The sequence below is a fragment of the Eriocheir sinensis genome, chromosome 22, assembly GCF_024679095.1.
Source record: "Eriocheir sinensis breed Jianghai 21 chromosome 22, ASM2467909v1, whole genome shotgun sequence".
Taxonomy (NCBI): domain Eukaryota; kingdom Metazoa; phylum Arthropoda; class Malacostraca; order Decapoda; family Varunidae; genus Eriocheir; species Eriocheir sinensis.
Genome location: NC_066530.1, coordinates 4,858,913 through 4,876,964, shown reverse-complemented (window position 1 = coordinate 4,876,964; position 18,052 = coordinate 4,858,913). Strand labels below are relative to the sequence as shown.

General features: G+C 41.6%; 1 protein-coding gene across 1 annotated transcript in view; it reads right to left on the bottom strand.

Moving 5' to 3' along the window:
• Positions 1-18,052, bottom strand: part of LOC127001961 (calcium-activated chloride channel regulator 2-like) — a 286,985-nt gene that overhangs the window by 204,687 nt on the left and 64,246 nt on the right. The window contains exon 2 of the mRNA XM_050867229.1: positions 1,609-1,762. Coding sequence (XP_050723186.1) covers positions 1,609-1,762 — 154 coding nt within the window. The remainder of the gene's footprint in view (positions 1-1,608; positions 1,763-18,052) is intronic.

Genomic DNA, 18,052 nt, shown 5'->3' with positions numbered 1-18,052 from the left:
TTTCTCTGCCTCCTTCTCTTCTTGTTTCATTCCCTTTCCTTTTTCTACTCTTTCCTTTCCCTTTCATTCGCCTTTCTTTGCACGTTCCCTTTCCTTCCCCTTCTCGTCCTACTTCCGTCTTTCTTCCTGTTCCTTTTTCTATCCTCTCTTTCTTTATTCCTTTCTTTCTCTATCTCTCTTTCATCTCCTTTCCAATTTCTTTGTCTTTCTCTTCCTATCCCTTCCCTCTCTCTTCCCGTTTCTTACCTTTCCCTTTCTCCTCCTTCCGGTCCATCCCTTTTGTTTTCCCTTTTTCTTACTACCCCTTCCTCTATTTTCCTGTTTCCTACTCCTTCCTTTCATCTTTTTTCCGTTCCTCCTCCTTTCCTTTTTTTCTTTATGTAATCTTTCTCTTTTTCTTCAAGTTTTCTACTCATTTCATATTCTCCTTATTTTTCATTTTCTTTCCCTTCCTTTCCCTTTCCTTCCTTTTCTGTTCTTATGCCTTCCATTTTTCTTTTTTTTTCTTTTCCTTTATATTCTCTCACTATCCATTCCCTTTCTCATATTCTTTCCATCCCCTTCCTTTATCTTTATTTTCCGCTCCTTATCCTTTACATCCCTTTCCCTTCGTGTTCCTTCCCTCATTCTTCCCATTTCTTACTCCTTTCTCTGATTTCTTCCCGTTATTTTCCATTTCCTCTTTTTCCTCTATATATCCCTTCCCTCTTCTCCTTTCTTTCTCCTTCTCTTTAACTCTTTCTCTTTCTCTTGCCTATTTCTTTTCTCTTTTTCTTCTCTTCATTTTCTATCATTTCTATCATTCATTCCATTCTTTAATTTCATCTTTCCATTTGTTCGCACCCTCTTCCTTTCTCCTTTTTCAGTTTCTTCCCTTTTCCCCTCCTATCCCGTCCTCTTCTCCTTCTGCTCGCTTCTCTTCCCCTCATCCCCCTTCCCTCGCGGCCATACTGTCAAGCTCTCCACACTAGCAGCTTGCCAGGACAGCGAACAGGTACTCTCTCTCTCTCTCTCTCTCTCTCTCTCTCTCTCTCTCTCTCTCTCTCTCTCTCTCTCTCTCTCTCTCCTTTCTCCACTGTCTCTCTTTTCCTCCTCCTCCTCCTCCTCCTCCTCTTCCTTTTCCTTCTCCTCCTCCAGTTTTGAGTCATGCAATGTGAGAGGAAGTAGAAAGGGAAGAGAGAGAGAGAGAGAGAGAGAGAGAGAGAGAGAGAGAGAGAGAGAGAGAGAGAGAGAGAGAGAGAGAGAGAGAGAGAGAGAGAGAGAGAGAGAGAGAGAGAGAGAGAGAGAGAGAGAGAAAAAAAATGTAAGGGAGCAGAAATGGGAGAGGCAAAACAGTTTATTGGAGTACGGAACTGGTTACCGTATGTGTGTGTGTGTGTGTGTGTGTGTGTGTGTGTGTGTGTGTGTTCTACTTGTATTTACACAAACCAGAGGGGTGCTCTCTCTCTCTCTCTCTCTCTCTCTCTCTCTCTCTCTCTCTCTCTCTCTCTCTCTCTCTCTCTCTCAAACACACACACACACACACACACACACACACACACACACACACACACACACACACACACACACCTCCCCCTCCCACACAGAAGGCACAGGTGGAACACTCACGTGGAGCCCTGCACGGGGATGTTGGAGCAGCCGGTGGGGGCGTGGGACTGGGTGGCGGCGCGGTGGAAGGCGGGGTACAGGGGGTCGTCGGGGTGGCCGTACTCCTCAAACACTCCCCAGCGGTACTTGGCCCACTCCTGCACCAACACGCGACCTGGGGAGGAGGAGAGGACGCGGTGAGAGGGGAAAGTCAAAATAATAGGGATGAAACTGAATGAGGAGAACGGGAGGAGTAATAGACGGGAAGAAGAGGAGTTGAGCGGTGATGGGAAAGATAAAGGGATGGAACGGAAAGAGGAGAAAGAGAGTAGTAAGAGACTGCAAGAGAGAGGGAAGAGCTAAGGAAAGAAAGGCAAAGAAAGGGTAAGACGTTGTTATTGCGTTAGGATGAGGAGAGAACACGATGAGAGGGGAAAGTCAAAATAATAGGGATGGAACTGAAAGTGGAGAATGGGAGGAATAAGAGACGGCAAGAAGAGGAGTTGAGCGGTGAAGGGGAAGATAAATGGATGGAACGGAAAGAGTGGAAAGAGAGGAGTCAGAGGCTGAAAGAGAGAGGGAAGAGCTAGGAAAAGAAAGGCAAAGAAAGGATAAGACGTTGTTATGGCGTTAGGAGGGCTGGGAAGAGATTACGTAGGCGATAGGGCGAGTGTAGGAGACGGTGAAGCTGTAATGACGAGGGGATAAATATAATAGATGGTGAAAATAAGGACGTTGAACGAAAAAGATGAAGATGGAGATGATGAAGATGAAGATAGTGGATGGGAAGAGGAAGATAATGCATGTAAGACCTTAGCTCATCCCTGCACCAAACTAACCCTCTCTGTGGACGAGAATAAAAGGTCAAGTGAGTAACAATGAGATGATGCAATGAGATAAATAAAACGACATGATTATAATAAGAAAAATCAAAGCACATGTAAAGTAAAGAAAAAGTACAGCAAGACATGAACCTTGGACCCAGTTCGTCATAAGTACACGTTCCGATAAGAAGAAAAAAAAAGAGGGATTGAAAATGAAGAAAAAAAAGGTATTGAGGCAGAAGGTGTCGATGCTATCCTCGGAACACGATGCTCCGTGGTGGTACTGTAGCCATAAAAAATGCACGTGTCTGACTCATCGGTGAATCAATACCTGCGCTCAGAATAAGAGACGACGTTGAGGCTACAGAATAGATGATGGTGCTGTGGTAGAGGTTGTCGATCCTATTTAATGAACTGAAGCCGTTGGGATCGTGAATGAGTTTTAATACTGTTACTAATGCGCTTGTTCTTGTTACTGATGCTCTTACTGTTGCTGCTGCTTCTGTTGTCTGAGCTTTTTGTTCTTATAAGTAAAGGTAAGGTTGGGGGCATACGCTATAGCTGCGCGTGGCCTCGGTGCGCATCTTCGTCGCATTGGCCCTGGAGCCTGTAAATGAGGGTATAAAAATTGGATGTTCTTGAGCCACTCTTGCACCGATAGTCCATTACACGCCCTGCCAAGTAGTAGAGATGATATGGATGTATAAAAGATGAAGTGTTGGGGCAGGATACGTTGTCGAGGCAGGAAACGTTGAATCTGTATGAAGGAATGAAGAATGGATGCAACTGACCCACGGACTCCCGCGCAAATACTTGGTGTAAAGAGATAAAGATTTTAGGCCATACAAAAGAGAACATGATGATGCTAAAAGGAAGAAAGAAAGGTCAAGACTATTATTTTGAAAAGAATGAATATAACTGGCCCACTCCACACCTCCCACCCCCCTCTTTCTCTCTTCCTCCACCTGCGTAGATGAAACAGGTTAAAGAGAGGAGAACGAGTTGAGCTTACACCGAAAGCCAAAATGTTAAAGGTGTAATTAGGAACTGAAAAAAAAATAACGGAATAAAAATGGTATTTGATGGAAGTAAGGTGAGGGACTTATAGAAGGAACCATGTTATAAAAAGAAAACGAAAACATAAAATGGAGACTCTAGGTTAAAGGAAAATACGCTAGAAAGATCATGTTACAATACAACTAAGTAGACAAAAAAAAAAAAAAAAACGGAAAGAAAAAGGGAAAAAAAATAACATTCACTTATAATATAAACAGATAACACTAAACGACAACAAGAATGGAGAACGAGAAGCAACTATTAAAACAACCATTAAAAAGGAAAAGAAAAGGGATAAAAAAAAATCACCTAATATACAGATAACGAGAAGCAGCCATAAAAAAAACGGAAAAGAAAAGGGAGAAAAAAAACCCATTCACCTAATATAAACAAATAACACTAAACAACAACAAGAATGGCGAACGAGAAGCAGCCACCAGCGAAACCCAGTCACACGAGGAAAACACGCACGTAACTATAACACGAAGTCTGGCCCTCGCCGCTCACCTCACTTATATAAAACCCGAGGCAGGTGAAGCGAAGGTTACTGGCGGCGATAAGGCACGAAGGTAAACCCGTGAGACGCAATAAATTTGAAGCCAATGCCTGTGCTTAATACTCTGTCCCTTGTAGCGATAAGAAGGGTGGCGAGGAGTGTGGAGCAGTGGCTGAAGTGCGGGTGTGCAAGGGCGTGGGTGTGTGGAGATACGGAGGAAGAGAAAGGAAGAGAAAGCGAGGGAACGATAGGCAGATAAACAGATGAAGGAGAAGAAGGGTGGAGACTGTGTAGATAGGCGGCTGAGGAGGACTGTGCGAAGGTGAAGGTGCGTGAAGATACTGAAAAAGAGAGAGGAAGATAGACGATAAGAAGAAAACGATAGACAGATAGACACAGAAAGGATAAGAAGGGTGGTGGAGTCGTGTGGAGTGGCGTCTGAGGACTGTTAAGGTGTGTGAAGATACGGAGGAAGAGAGAGGAAGAAATAGAGAGAAAACGAGAGCTAGATATGCACAGGAAGAAGATGAGGTGTGCGATCCAGTGTAAGGATGTGGGAAAATACATTAGGTAGTTTGGCCACAACGGAGCATTTCACAGGTATAGAAAAGCTGGCAAGGAAACGGAAACGCCACCAGTAATAAAAAATTAAGTCAATGCGAAGATAAGAGAAGAGAAACAGACTGGGAATAAAAGTTCCTGATAAAAAAAAAAAAAATTGAGATTGAGGAACAAATGAAAATGAGTGAAAATTATGGGAAGAGAAACTGACTGACATAAAATAATGACAAAAATAAACCAAAAAAGACCAACAGGAAAAGAAAATATGGAGATAGAGCAAAAAAAGGAAAAATAGTGAGAAATATGAGAAGCGAAACTGAGTGACAAAAAAAAAAATGGCAAAAAATAAACCAAAACAGACCATCAGAAAAAACAGAGTCGGGCGAGAAAAAAAAAAAAAAAAAAAAAAGGCCCTGTCAAAAAAAAATAACAAGGCTGGGTGAAACAAAACGACCGGGAGAAAGAAAAACAGCGCTGGGTAAAAAAAAAAAAAAAAACAGTATCGGTGTAAATAAAAAAGGGCTGGGCCAAAAAAAAAAAAAAACAGAACCGGGCAAAAAATATAGAAAAAAGGCAGGGTGAAAAAAGAAAAAAAAAAACAGGGCCGGGCGAAATCTATAGAAAAAAACCAAGGCCGGGCGAAATATATAGAAAAAAAACCAAGGCCGGGCAAAAAATATAGAAAAAAACCAAGGCCGGGCGAAAAATATAGAAAAAACACATGGAAAAATATAGAAAAAAAAGGAAAATATAGAAAAAAAACCAAGGCCGGGCGAAAAATATAGAAAAAAAAACAAGGCCGGGCGAAAAATATAGAAAAAAAAACAAGGCCGGGCGAAAAATATAGAAAAAAAAACAAGGCCGGGCGAAAAATATAGAAAAAAAAACAAGCAAAAAATATAGAAAAAACAAGAAAAAATATAGAAAAACAAGGCTGAAAAATATAGAAAAAACCAAGAAAAATATAGAAAAAAACAGGGGAAAAATATAGAAAAACCAAGGCTGGAAAAATATAGAAAAAACCAAGGAAATATATAGAAAAAAAAAATATAGAAAAAAATATAGAAAAACAGGCCAAGCGAAAAATATAGAAAAAACCAAGGGGGCGAAAATATAGAAAAAAACCAAGGCCGGGCGAAAAATATAGAAAAAAACAGGGCCAAGGAAAAATATAGAAAAACCAAGGAAAATATAGAAAAAACAAAAAAATATAGAAAAAAAAAAATATAGAAAAAAACCAAGGCCGGGCGAAAAATATAGAAAAAAACCAAGGCCGGGCGAAAAATATAGAAAAAAACAGGGCCGGGCGAAAAATATAGAAAAAAACCAAGGCCGGGCGAAAAATATAGAAAAAAACCAAGGCCGGGCGAAAAATATAGAAAAAAACAGGGCCGGGCGAAAAATATAGAAAAAAACCAAGGGGAAAAATATAGAAAAAACAAGGCCGAAAAATATAGAAAAAACAAGGCCGGGCGAAAATATAGAAAAACCAAGGCCGGGCGAAAATATAGAAAAACAGGAACAGGCGAAAAATATAGAAAAAACAGGGCCGAAAAATATAGAAAAAACCAAGGCAAGGAAAATATAGAAAAAAACACGGCCGGGCGAAAAATATAGAAAAAAACCAAGGCCGGGCGAAAAATATAGAAAAAAACCAAGGCCGGGCGAAATATATAGAAAACAAGGCCGGGCGAAAATATAGAAAAAACAGGGCCGCGAAATATATAGAAAAAAACAGGAAAATATAGAAAAAAACAGGGCCGGGCGAAAAATATATGAAAAAACAGGGGAAAATATAGAAAAAACAGGGCCGGGCGAAAATATAGAAAAAAACAGGGCAAGGAAATATAGAAAAAACAGGGCCAAGGAAATATATAGAAAAAACAGGGCCAAGGAAAAATATAGAAAAAACAGGGCCAAGCGAAAATATAGAAAAAACAGGGCAAGGAAAATATAGAAAAAAACAGGGCTGGGCGAAAAATATAGAAAAAACAGGCCGGGCGAAAATATAGAAAAAAAACAGGGCCAAGGAAAAATATAGAAAAAAACAGGGCGGTGCGAAATATATAGAAACAAACAGGGCCGGGCGAAAAATATAGAAAAAAACAGGGCCGGGCGAAATATATACCAAAAAAAAATATAGAAAAAAACAAGGTCGGGCGAAAAATATAACAAAAAAACAAGGCCGGGCGAAAAATATAAAAAAAAAACAAGTCCGGGCGAAAAATATCGAAAAAAAACACGGCCGGGAGAAAATATAGGAAAAAAAACAGGGCCAAGGAAAAATATAGAAAAAACAGGGGGAAAAATATAGGAAAAAAACAGGGCTGGGCGAAAAATATAGAAAAAAAACAGGCGAAAATATAGAAAAAAAGAAAATATAGAAAAACCGGGCGAAAATATAGAAAAAACGGCCGGGCGAAAATATAGAAAAAAAAAGAAAAATATAGGAAAAAACAGGGCCGGGCGAAATATAGAAAAAAACAGGCCGGGCGAAAATATAGAAAAAAACAGGGCCAAGGCGAAAAATATAGAAAAAACAGGGCCAGGCGAAAAATATAGAAAAAAACAGGGCCGGGCGAAAAATATAGAAAAAAACCAAGGCCGGGCGAAAAATATAGAAAAAAACAGGCCAAGGAAAATATAGAAAAACAAGGGCGAAAAATATAGAAAAAAACCAAGGCCGGGCGAAAAATATAGAAAAAAACAGGGCCGGGCGAAAAATATAGAAAAAAACAGGGCCAGGCGAAAAATATAGAAAAACGGCTGGGCGAAAATATAGAAAAAAACAGGGGCGAAAAATATAGGAAAAAAACAGGGCCGGGCGAAATATATAGAAAAAAACAGGGCCGGGCGAAAAATATAGAAAAAAACAGGGCCGGGCGAAATATATAGGAAAAAAAAGGCCAGGCGAAAATATAGAAAAAACAGGCCGGGCGAAAAATATAGAAAAAACAGGGCCAAGGAAAATATAGAAAAACGGCTGGGCGAAAATATAGTACAAAACAGGGCCGTGCGAAAAATATAGAAAAAAACAGGGCCGTGCGAAAAATATAGAAAAAAAACAGGGCCGGGCGAAAAATATAGAAAAAAAACAGGACCGGGCGAAAAATATAGAAAAAAACAGGGCCGGGCGAAAAATATAGAAAAAAACAGGGCCGGGCGAAAAATATAGAAAAAAACCAAGGCCGGGCGAAAAATATAGAAAAAACGGCCGGGCGAAAATATAGAAAAAACAGGGCGAAATATAGAAAAACAGGGCCGGGCGAAAAATATAGTAAAAAAACAGGGCCGGGCGAAATATATAGAAAAAAACAGGGCCAAGAAAAATAGAAAAAAACAGGGCCGGGCGAAAATATAGAAAAAACAGGGCCGGGCGAAAATAAAGAAAAAAACGGCCGGGCGAAAATAGAAAAAAGGGCGAAAAATATAGAAAACGCTCAGCGAAAAATATAGAAAAAACGGCTGGGCGAAAATATAGAAAAACGGGCGAAAATATAGAAAAAAGGCCGGGCAGAAAAAACGAAAAATATAGAAAACGAAAATATAGAAAAACCGAAAAATATAGAAAAAACGGGCACAGAAAATATAGAAAAAAAAAATATAGAAAAAACAGGGGCGAAAAATATAGAAAAAAGGCGAAAAATATAGAAAAAAAACAGGGCGAAAAATATAGAAAAGAAAAAATATAGAAAAACAGGGCCGGGCGAAAATATAGAAAAACAGGAAAAATATAGAAAAAAGGGCCGGGCGAAAATATAGAAAAAACGAAAAATATAGAAAAAACAGGAAAATATAGAAAAAACAGGGAAAAAATATAGAAAAAAACAGGGCGAAAAATATAGGAAAAAACAGGGGCGAAAATATAGAAAAAACAGAAAAATATAGAAAAAACAGGGCCAAGGAAATATATAGGAAAAAAATGGGCGAAAAATATAGAAAAAAAAAATATAGAAAAACAAGGCGGGCGAAAATATAGAAAAAACAGGGCCGGGCGAAAAATATAGAAAAAACGGCGAAAAATATAGAAAAACAGGGCCAGGCGAAAAATATAGAAAAAACAGGGGCGAAAAATATAGAAAAAAACAGGAAAATATAGAAAAATGGGCGAAAATATAGAAAAAACAGGGCCAGGCGAAAATATAGAAAAAACAGGGGCGAAAATATAGAAAAAAACGGCCGGGCGAAAAATATAGAAAAAAACAGGGCCAGGCGAAAAATATAGAAAAAAACAGGGCCGGGCGAAAAATATAGAAAAAAACAGGGCCAGGCGAAAAATATAGAAAAAAACAGGGCCGGGCGAAAAATATAGAAAAAAACAGGGCCGGGCGAAAAATATAGAAAAAAACAGGGCCGGGCGAAAAATATAGAAAAAAACGGCCGGGCGAAAAATATAGAAAAAAACAGGGCCGGGCGAAAAATATAGAAAAAAACAGGGCCGGGCGAAAAATATAGAAAAAAACAGGGCCGGGCGAAAAATATAGAAAAAAACAGGGCCGGGCGAAAAATATAGAAAAAAAAACAGGGCCGGGCGAAAAATATAGAAAAAAAAAACAGGGCCGGGCGAACGAAAAACCCATTAGGTAGTCTGGCCACATCGGAACATTTCACCCCCGACAAACTCCCGCCGCGGCCGTCACCTCATGGCTGGCTTCGTCCCTAAACTTGGCGGCAAACAACTCGGAGGCGCCAAAACGTATTCCGGACACGCCATTTGCCATAAACAAACTTGTGTGTCGCGCGCATCTATTATTTCCTCTTTTTCCCCTCTTCAGTATTCCCCCAAAAGTGTGTGTCTTGGGCGTTCATGCGATTGTCTGTCTGTCTGTGTGTGTATCTGTGTGTGTGTGTGTGTGTGTGTGTGAGTGTGTCTGTGTATGTAAATTTGTGTGTCTGTCTACCTCTTTCCGGTTGAATAGACGGTTGACGTGTGGTGAATGTTTATCTTCCCTATTCTTTGTACCACACAATCATTCCATGTTTTGTTGAAGGATGGTAGATGTGAAGTGGATGTTTGTTTATGTGTTTCCTCTACCACACAGCAAAGTCGTGGTTGGTTGAAGGCTGGCAATGTATGGTGTTGTTCCCTCCTTTCCTTTTTTCTACCGTAGACACTGAAGGTATGGCTCGTTGGCTAGTTTAACGGCTTGTAAATGTATAACCTTCGTTCCTCTTTCCCTCGCACTCCCATAGAAAGGAAAGGCACGGTTGGTTGACTGGCCGGGTGACTTTTTTTCTTTTATTTATTCTGGGCAGTGAAAAGATTTTGCTCACGCTTCGTCCAAACACATAGACAAGGAGTTAAGTGTCATATTCTGAGACTCTTCGGCTCCCAACCACAAACATTTTACAAGGCTTTCGTGTGAGTTGTGGGCATTTCCATTGGTAGTTTCATCACCCCGGTGGTAGTGTGACAAAGCTTCTGTACAATGAATGCAGAATTTACAAATAAGAACCCGCCTTATCTATTTTGAGAGCTTGTTATGAGAGCCGAAAGCGTCCGAAAATACGGCCCCAAGTGTCCCCGAGGAGCAACGTTAACACCAAGAGTTGAGGGCTTTTGCATCGTCTTCTGGTCTGGACAGCGAGAGTATTTCAATCACACTTCCCCAGACACACGAGGATTCAGCCCTAAATAACCCTGAAGACTTGCTTGTCAGGGCGTGTAAAGTCCTTGTTTGGCTTGAGAGAGAGGAAATTTTAAGCATACTTCCCCAGATCACGGAGATTCTTCCTTAAATACCCCTGGAGACTGGAGTTTGCCGGGGGAGAATAATGCATTTAAGAGATGTCCAGCAGCCTTTTAGGAAAATATGCAGGTTCTCTAAATAACTCTCCCCTTCCACCCCTCTAGTGCTTTGTGTGGGTGAAAGTACATGCTTCCTTGCACACTGAGAACAAGAAAAAAAAAGGAAAAAAAACATTCCTTATAGATGAGCGTTGCGTGATGGGGTTTATGAGCTCCTAAGGCCCCAAGGTACACAAAACACTTCCTGTCTCGTTTTAAACACCCTTAATATGGATGTCGTGAGTTTTAAGTCTGGCGGAGAGGGTGTAAGGGTGGAGATAATGCCTCAAGCAATAAAACCACATATTTGTTCGCACTATCGCAAGGGTCTACGTATTCATTCAGGCGTTTATTCATAAATTCATGGGCTTTACTACGTCTTTCTCACTCATGCACTCCCTCATTCAGTCATTCACGCATTCACCAGCAAATGAGTTGTTCTACTTATTCACGCACCCCCAACTCGTGATGAACTTTTCTTTGTTTATCTCACATTAAAACACTCTCGGTTCTATTCATGCCATCCACTCACAAAGACACTCACTCATATATCACAGCAGTCACTCACTCAATCAGTCACTCATTTATCCACTACCACACTCCCACTCGTTATATTACACTCAAATTACTCATACACTCACAAATACACTCACTCATACTCATCCATTACTCCACACGAATTCACTCACTCACTCTTTCATTACTCTTTCAAATATTCTCACCATCACCAACTCACTCACTCTATCACACTTACTCACTCGTACACTCACTACCATACGCATCCATTCACTCATACACACACAAGCGCACTCACTCATTCACTCATGCATACTAATTATCACTTCAACAAAAAGCCAGTCAGATACCCGCCATCACCCTCACTCGCTCCATCGCACGCCAATCACTCACTCACCACACTCACTCACCACTCACACTAAAGCACACTCACTTCCTCATTCACTCAAGCAAATGGTCACTCAAACAAAAAAAGTCACCCAGTTCTCCATTCTCACACCCTCACTCGCTCCATCGCACGCCAATCACTCGCAAACACTCACTCATACACTCAACTCACTCACACTAAAGCGCACTCACTCACTTCCTCATTCACTCAAGCAAATGGTTACTCAAACAAAAAAAGTCACCCAGTTCTCCATTCTCACACCCTCACTCGCTCCATCGCACGCAAATTACTCGCAAACACTCTCAGTAAAGAGCACTCCCTCCCTCCCTCATTCACTCAAGCAAATGATCACTCAAACAAAAAAGTCACCCAGTTCTCCATTCTCACACCCTCACTCGCTCCATCGCACGCAAATCACTCGCGAACACTCACTAATACACTTTCACCCTCACGCTCTCCCTCACTCCTTACGGATCCGCAGGTTAATTAGAGGCTTAATTGGTGTGCTTTGTGAGACGTAATACTCTGCTGATTCCCTTGTGTGTGCGGATGGCTGGACGCACACACGGCGCATGGAGAGCACGCGTTGGGCATTGAAGGGATGACACCGATGTAAGAGCCATGCACTAATTGAAGCATATCCAGCATTTTCCTGACTCCGGCACACTGGGGCATTCATTACACTGCTTCCGCCTCTTGTTTACAGGTCAATGGAAGGCTTTCATGATGGGCAGTGGAGGGGAGTAAAGGAGATAATAGGAGGAGGATAAAGAGGTTAGGTAAGTTGAGGAAAGGTCAGGTAGGAAGAGAAGAGAGAAGAGGGAAGAGAAAGAGAGAGAAGAGTCATCCAGTGAAGTGTGGTTATAAAGAAATAGGAGAAAAGGGAGAAGAGGGATGAAGAAAACACGATGGAAGCTAGAGGCGACAGGAAAGGGTAAACTAAAAGAAAAGTAGAGGAGACAGGAACAAACGATAAGAGAGGAGAAAAGAGCAAAAGAGAGGAGAGAAAAGCAAAAGAGAGGAGAGGAAAGAAGACCAAATGAGAAGAGAGAAAAGCAAAAGTGAGGAGGGGAGAGAAGAGCAAAAGAGAAGAAAAGGAAAAAGAGAGAACAAAATATAGGAGAGGAGGAGAGTAAAAAAGAGCAAATGAGAAGAGAGAAAAGAGGAGCAAAAGAAAGGAGAAAAGAGAGAAGAGAGGAGAAGAAAGGGGAGCAAAAGAGAGGACAGGAGAGGGATAGGGGTGCCTGGCCTATCCCTGTGCTTTGTGTGGTAATGTATTTGTGCCAAACGATGCATCAGGCAATAACCGCCTATCTAAAGCTGCTGCCATTACGGGAAAGGCTCAGATCCCTATCCGCAAAAAGTCAATCATGCTACTGCTTTGAATTCAGCCTGACCGTGATTACATGCAGGGTACTATTGAGGTCTATAGAGTTTTGACGAGTGCGCTAATATTACACAAACACAATCCGACGCAAAGAGTAAAACTGAAATCGCTGAAAAGTGATAGAGAAAGGGAAGGTTGATGTATGGGCGAGATGAAAACATCCTTTGTTTGTAAAAGTTTATTTGGTCCCGAAATACGATTTTACATGCGATAAATGAGTTATATGTATGATGAAACAGTTGAATGCTGCTTTTCATTTATTACAATGCTTGTTTATACATATGCCGAGCCACAAATAATAATATATGGATAAATGAAGAAAAAAACGAGTATAAATAAAGCTACATAAAAAAGAAAATAGACAACAGGAATTAATTATAAAAAAAATATCATAATAAAATAATACCAATAATAATAACAATGATAATAATAGCAGTGACGGAATGAATGGATAAAGTAAATGATAAAAAAAACGCCTTCCACCTCCTCTTCCTCTTTAGGGTTATCACTGAAGGAGGAGGAGGAGGAGGAAAATAGGAGAAAGAGGTGGCGGGAGGATGAAGAGGAAAGGGAGGCGACGGAGGTGGAGGAGGAGAAGGAGAAAGGAGGAGAAGAAGGAGAAGAGGGAGAAGGAGGAGGAGGAGGAGGCGTGTCAACAGGAGAGAATAATTACGGAACAAGAGGAAGGTAACGAGGCGAAGGTGACGCGTGAGACACCTTCACAAAATCCCCGAAGCGAGGCGATGATGACGGTGATTGGCGATGGTGGTGATGATGGTGATGGTGGTGGTGATGGTGGTGATGGTGGTGATGATGATGGTGGTGATGGTGGTGGTGATAGTGGTGATGATGATGATGGTGATGGTGGTGGTGGTGATGGTAGTGGTAGCGATGATGATCTTGATGGCGGTAAAAGGAGGTGACAGTGGAGTTGGTGAGGAACTTAACTTGATCCGGTTCCTTTAAATATAAAAAAAAGATGGTAAAGGTGTTGACGGTGGTGATACTAGTGACAGCAATAGTGGTGATGGTAGTGATGGTGGTATTAAAATTCCATCAGAACCATTTAGACAGAAACTGAGAGAAATGATAGTGATGGTGATGACGGTATAGTGATGATGATGGTGGTAGTGGTGGCGGTTGGAAAAGTGGAACAGGCCTCGTTAGATATGTGAAAGAAGAAATGTTAGTGGTGGTGTTGAGGGTGATGGTGGTAGTGATCGGGCAAACAGTAGTGATGGTGATTGTTGTAGTGGTGTTGGTGATAGCCGCACATATATACATAAATAACAGGCAATACTAGCACTCCCCATTCTCCGAGAAACAACAAATGGAATAGGTATACATGAAAGAGAGATAGTTCGACAAGCTCAACAGATAACGAGAAAAAAATGATAAAGGTTAGCTGTAAAAAAGATAAGATGACAGGTACTTTTCAGGCAGAAGAATTAATAAATGTAACGATGCAGTGGTGGTGTTAATAGTGACGGTGGTGGTGATGGAGGCAAAGGTAGTGATGGTAATAGTCCAGGTATCCATGACCCAGGTACGAGTGACACAGGTATTGCCAAAGCCTCCTCAGGTAAGACAAGAAAAAAAACAAAAATAAAAAGTGAAGGCGTTTAGTGAAAGTGGTGGTGATGGTAATGGTGCTGATGATTAGAACCGAGGTATACGTGAAACAGGTATTGCCGCAGCCTCTTCAGGTAAGACAAGAAAAAACAAAAATAAAAAGTGAAGGCGTTTAGTGAAAGTGGTGGTGATGGTACTGGTGCTGATGATTAGAACCGAGGTATACGTGAAACAGGTATTGCCGCAGCCTCTTCAGGTAAGGAAAAGTAAATATATAAAGGTATCCAGGAACTCAACAAGATTCTAAAACAAAAGTAAGTTGGTAATAGTTATGTTGATGGTGCTGATGGTGCCGATGATAACCACCCAGGCATACGTGAGACAGGTATTGCGGCAGGCTCCTCAGGTAAGAAAAAGTAAGTATATAGAGGTATTGAAAAACAAGCACGATTCAAGAACAAAAGTAAAAGTGATATAGGTAGTGGTGAGAGTGCCGATGATAACAAGCCAGGTATACGTGAGACAGGTATTGCCGCAGCTTGCTCAGGTAAGAAAAAGTAAATATATAAAGGTAAGGCTGCAATGGGTAATTAAGGTTTATCAGCACAGAGCAGATACGCCCCACCAGAGAGGTTCGGCCATAACCGTAAGTCACCTTTCAACTTTTCCACCCACCACGACTTCTCTTTATAAGCTTACAGGTAATTTTGAAACATAATCTACCGCCGCTTCAGCCACTCACACTGCAGCCACTTACCGCAAGCCCATTACTCTCTTTCTTATCTCCTTCATTTTTCTCACTTTCAAGACCTCTTTTTTTTCTCGAATCATTTTCTCCTTTACTCCTCTTACTAACTTCCATCCTCTTCTTGCTCTCTTCTCTCTTCTCTCTCTCTCTCTCCTTCCTATTTTTCACTTTCAAGACCTCTTTTTCCCTCATATCATTTTCTCCTTTACTCCTCTCACTTAACTCCCAGTCTCTCCTCATTTCCAGACTCCTCTTGCTCTCTCTCCTCTCTTCTTCTTTGCTTCCAGATCCTTCTTCTCTCTCTCTTTCTTATCTTCACTATTATCACTTTCAAGACTTTTTACATTATCGTTTTTCCTCTATTCCTCTTACAAACTAATCCTCTTTCCAATTTCATCCTCCTCTTGCTCCTACTTATCTCTCTCTTCTTAGTCTCTGGGTCCTTCTTCTTTCCCTCTATCTCTACTCCCTTTCGTCTTCCGTTCAATTCACTTTACTTTTCTCCACTTCTCACCCCGCCATCCCCGCCAGCTCCATCTTTGAACCCTCCTCTTTATCTCACTTTTCTCTCCTTCTTTGTCTCTGGATCCTTCTTCTTTTCCTCTTCCCTCATTTACTCGTTCCTCTTTTGTTCAGTTCGGTTACCTTCATTTCTCTTTCTACCATCTTCGCCAGCATCGATTAAACCTTAACTCCCTCTTTCTTCCCAGCAGCTTCTTTTTTGCCCCTTTCCTATCTCCCCTTTTGCTACTTTGCTCCTATTTTCTCTCTCCCTCCCCCTTCCCCTCCTTGTGGCTGTCCCAAGAGCCATTAGTCTTAACGATGCCTCAAGAAGCCTAACAAATTAAGGCGGAGAAGAGGATAATAACTTAAGACTGTCGGTTCTAAAATAAATAGCGAAGTGATTTAACCGCATCCAAGATAAATGGGGTCCGTATTATCATCGATTTTCTTATATTTTAAACAACTTAATTTATTTCTTCATCCGGGTAAGGCTTAAGGGTGGTCTGACTTCGAATCTACACACCAACGAAAGCATAAATGTTCGAAAATAAAGTGTAGAAGTAACGGAGGCCTTGATATAGCAAAGTTATAATTACATGAGGTTTCTTGTATTTGAAGCTCCTTGATTTACCCATCCGAGGAATTTTCAAGAACAGTTTTCTTGTGAAGAAGCAAAAAATCAAAAACAAAACTTTTGTCTGTCGGTTAAAAAATACAGTGAACTTTATTTAATGTTTTCCTACTAACTAACCCTACCATGCTCAGCCCGTTGACGTGTGTGAGGGGTGGGGGGGCTGGAGGGGCTGGGGGGGGGGTGAGGGACTCCAGAAGTAGGGGTCGTTGCCCTGGGCCGGGGTGCAGACGGCTGTCCCTGCCTATAAACTGTGCTCTTGGATTTTCCCTTCTTCCCTGTTTTTTTCCCCTCTCTTCATCCATCTCGCCCCTCCACCTGTCACAGCCCACGCCTCTCTTCCCTCTGCCATCGCATCATGTTCATATATATCGTCGTATCAATCCCTTCATATTGCAGTTTTATCGACATCTTGTACGATAAAACCTGAGAAAAAAGTGAGTATCGCTAAATGATTCATTCTTATGGATAAATGATGGCGTCACACAGCTTAGCATCCGAATCTGTGGGCCTGGGTTGAAATACCAGCCCGGGCAGTCGGCGTGCAGCCCACCCAGCTGTTCATCCTTCCTTTCGTGCTGGTCGATAAGTGGGTACCTGGGATACCTGAGGAAGGCAAACTGTGGTAACCCGGATGTTGCTCTGGTCCTGTGTCGGGTTAATGGGTTCCCTCTCACCTTAGGCTCGATCAAAGGGCCAACGGAGCAGATATGAGCACCGCCGCCACGCGCAGCTATAGCGTATGCCTCTACCTTTACCTCTACCTCTACCACTGCAGTCAACAAGATGGCAACACATGTACCTTGGAATACGATGACTGATTTTCGTGTGACAATTTTGGACAGTTACAAGAGTCCCTGGCCTGTATTCTCTGACGCTTTCGGGTCTCACAACCAATATTTCCAAAGCTCACAAAGAAGATCAGTTGGGCTCTCATGAGTGTTTTCAAATTCACGGTGCAGAAGCCTTGTCACACTACAACTAGGATGAAAAAAACTACCCATAGAAATACCCACAATTCTACAAAAGACATCAATTGTGGGTGTGCAAGCCCCGAAATGTTTGAAAATATGGACCCCTGATAAAAGTGTGTCTTCGGATCCGGTTTCTTATTCTCAGAACGAAGGGCCTCCGCTCCTCAGCCGGGCGCGGTTCAGGACGTTTCCTCCTGCGACGTTGTGGCGTTCCGGTTTACGGGTTTTAATATTGTGCTTCGCCGCCAAGACGCCGGGCGTGTTACGTGACCCGCTTCAGGATAACCAGGCGCGTGTACCCTAATGTGTCCCGCTGCAGGTGTGGGGAGGGGGCCTGGGAGGGAGAAAGGGAGGGAAAGGTAAGCTGGCGAGGGGAAGGTTGGAGAAGATAGAAACAGGAGAGAGGATAATGGAAGATTGAGGGTACGAAAAGGAAGGCTGGAGAAGATAGGGAAAGGTTAAAGATTATTACAGTAGAAGAGGAGATAATGAAAGGGGCAAAGGTACGAAATGGAACGTTAGAGAGTATAGGAAAAGTAGGACAGAAAATAATGTAAAAGGCAAAGGTATACGAAATGAAAAGTTACAAAAGACAGGAAAAGGAGAGGAGATGATAAAATGAAAGGGGCGAAGGTTAGTAATAGAAGGCTGGAAAATAAAAGAAAAGGTTGGAGAAAATAGGATAAGTAGGAGATAATGGAAGAGGCAAAGGAACGGAATGGGAGTTTAGAGAATTTAGGAATAGTAGGAGATAAGATAATGGAAGGGGCAGTGGTAGGTAATGGAAGGTTAGAGAACATAGTAATAGTATGATAGAATATAATAGAAGTTTACAAAGATACGAAAGGGAAGGATGAAAAGATAGGAAAAGAAAGGCACAAGATAATGAAAAGGGTGAAGGTACGAGAAATAATAAGAATAGAGAAAGATAATAGAGAAAGGGAAGGTAGGGGATGGAAAAGGATGGCAAAAGATGAAAAGGGAACAGTGAAAGACATGGAAAGGTAGAGGGAAGATGAA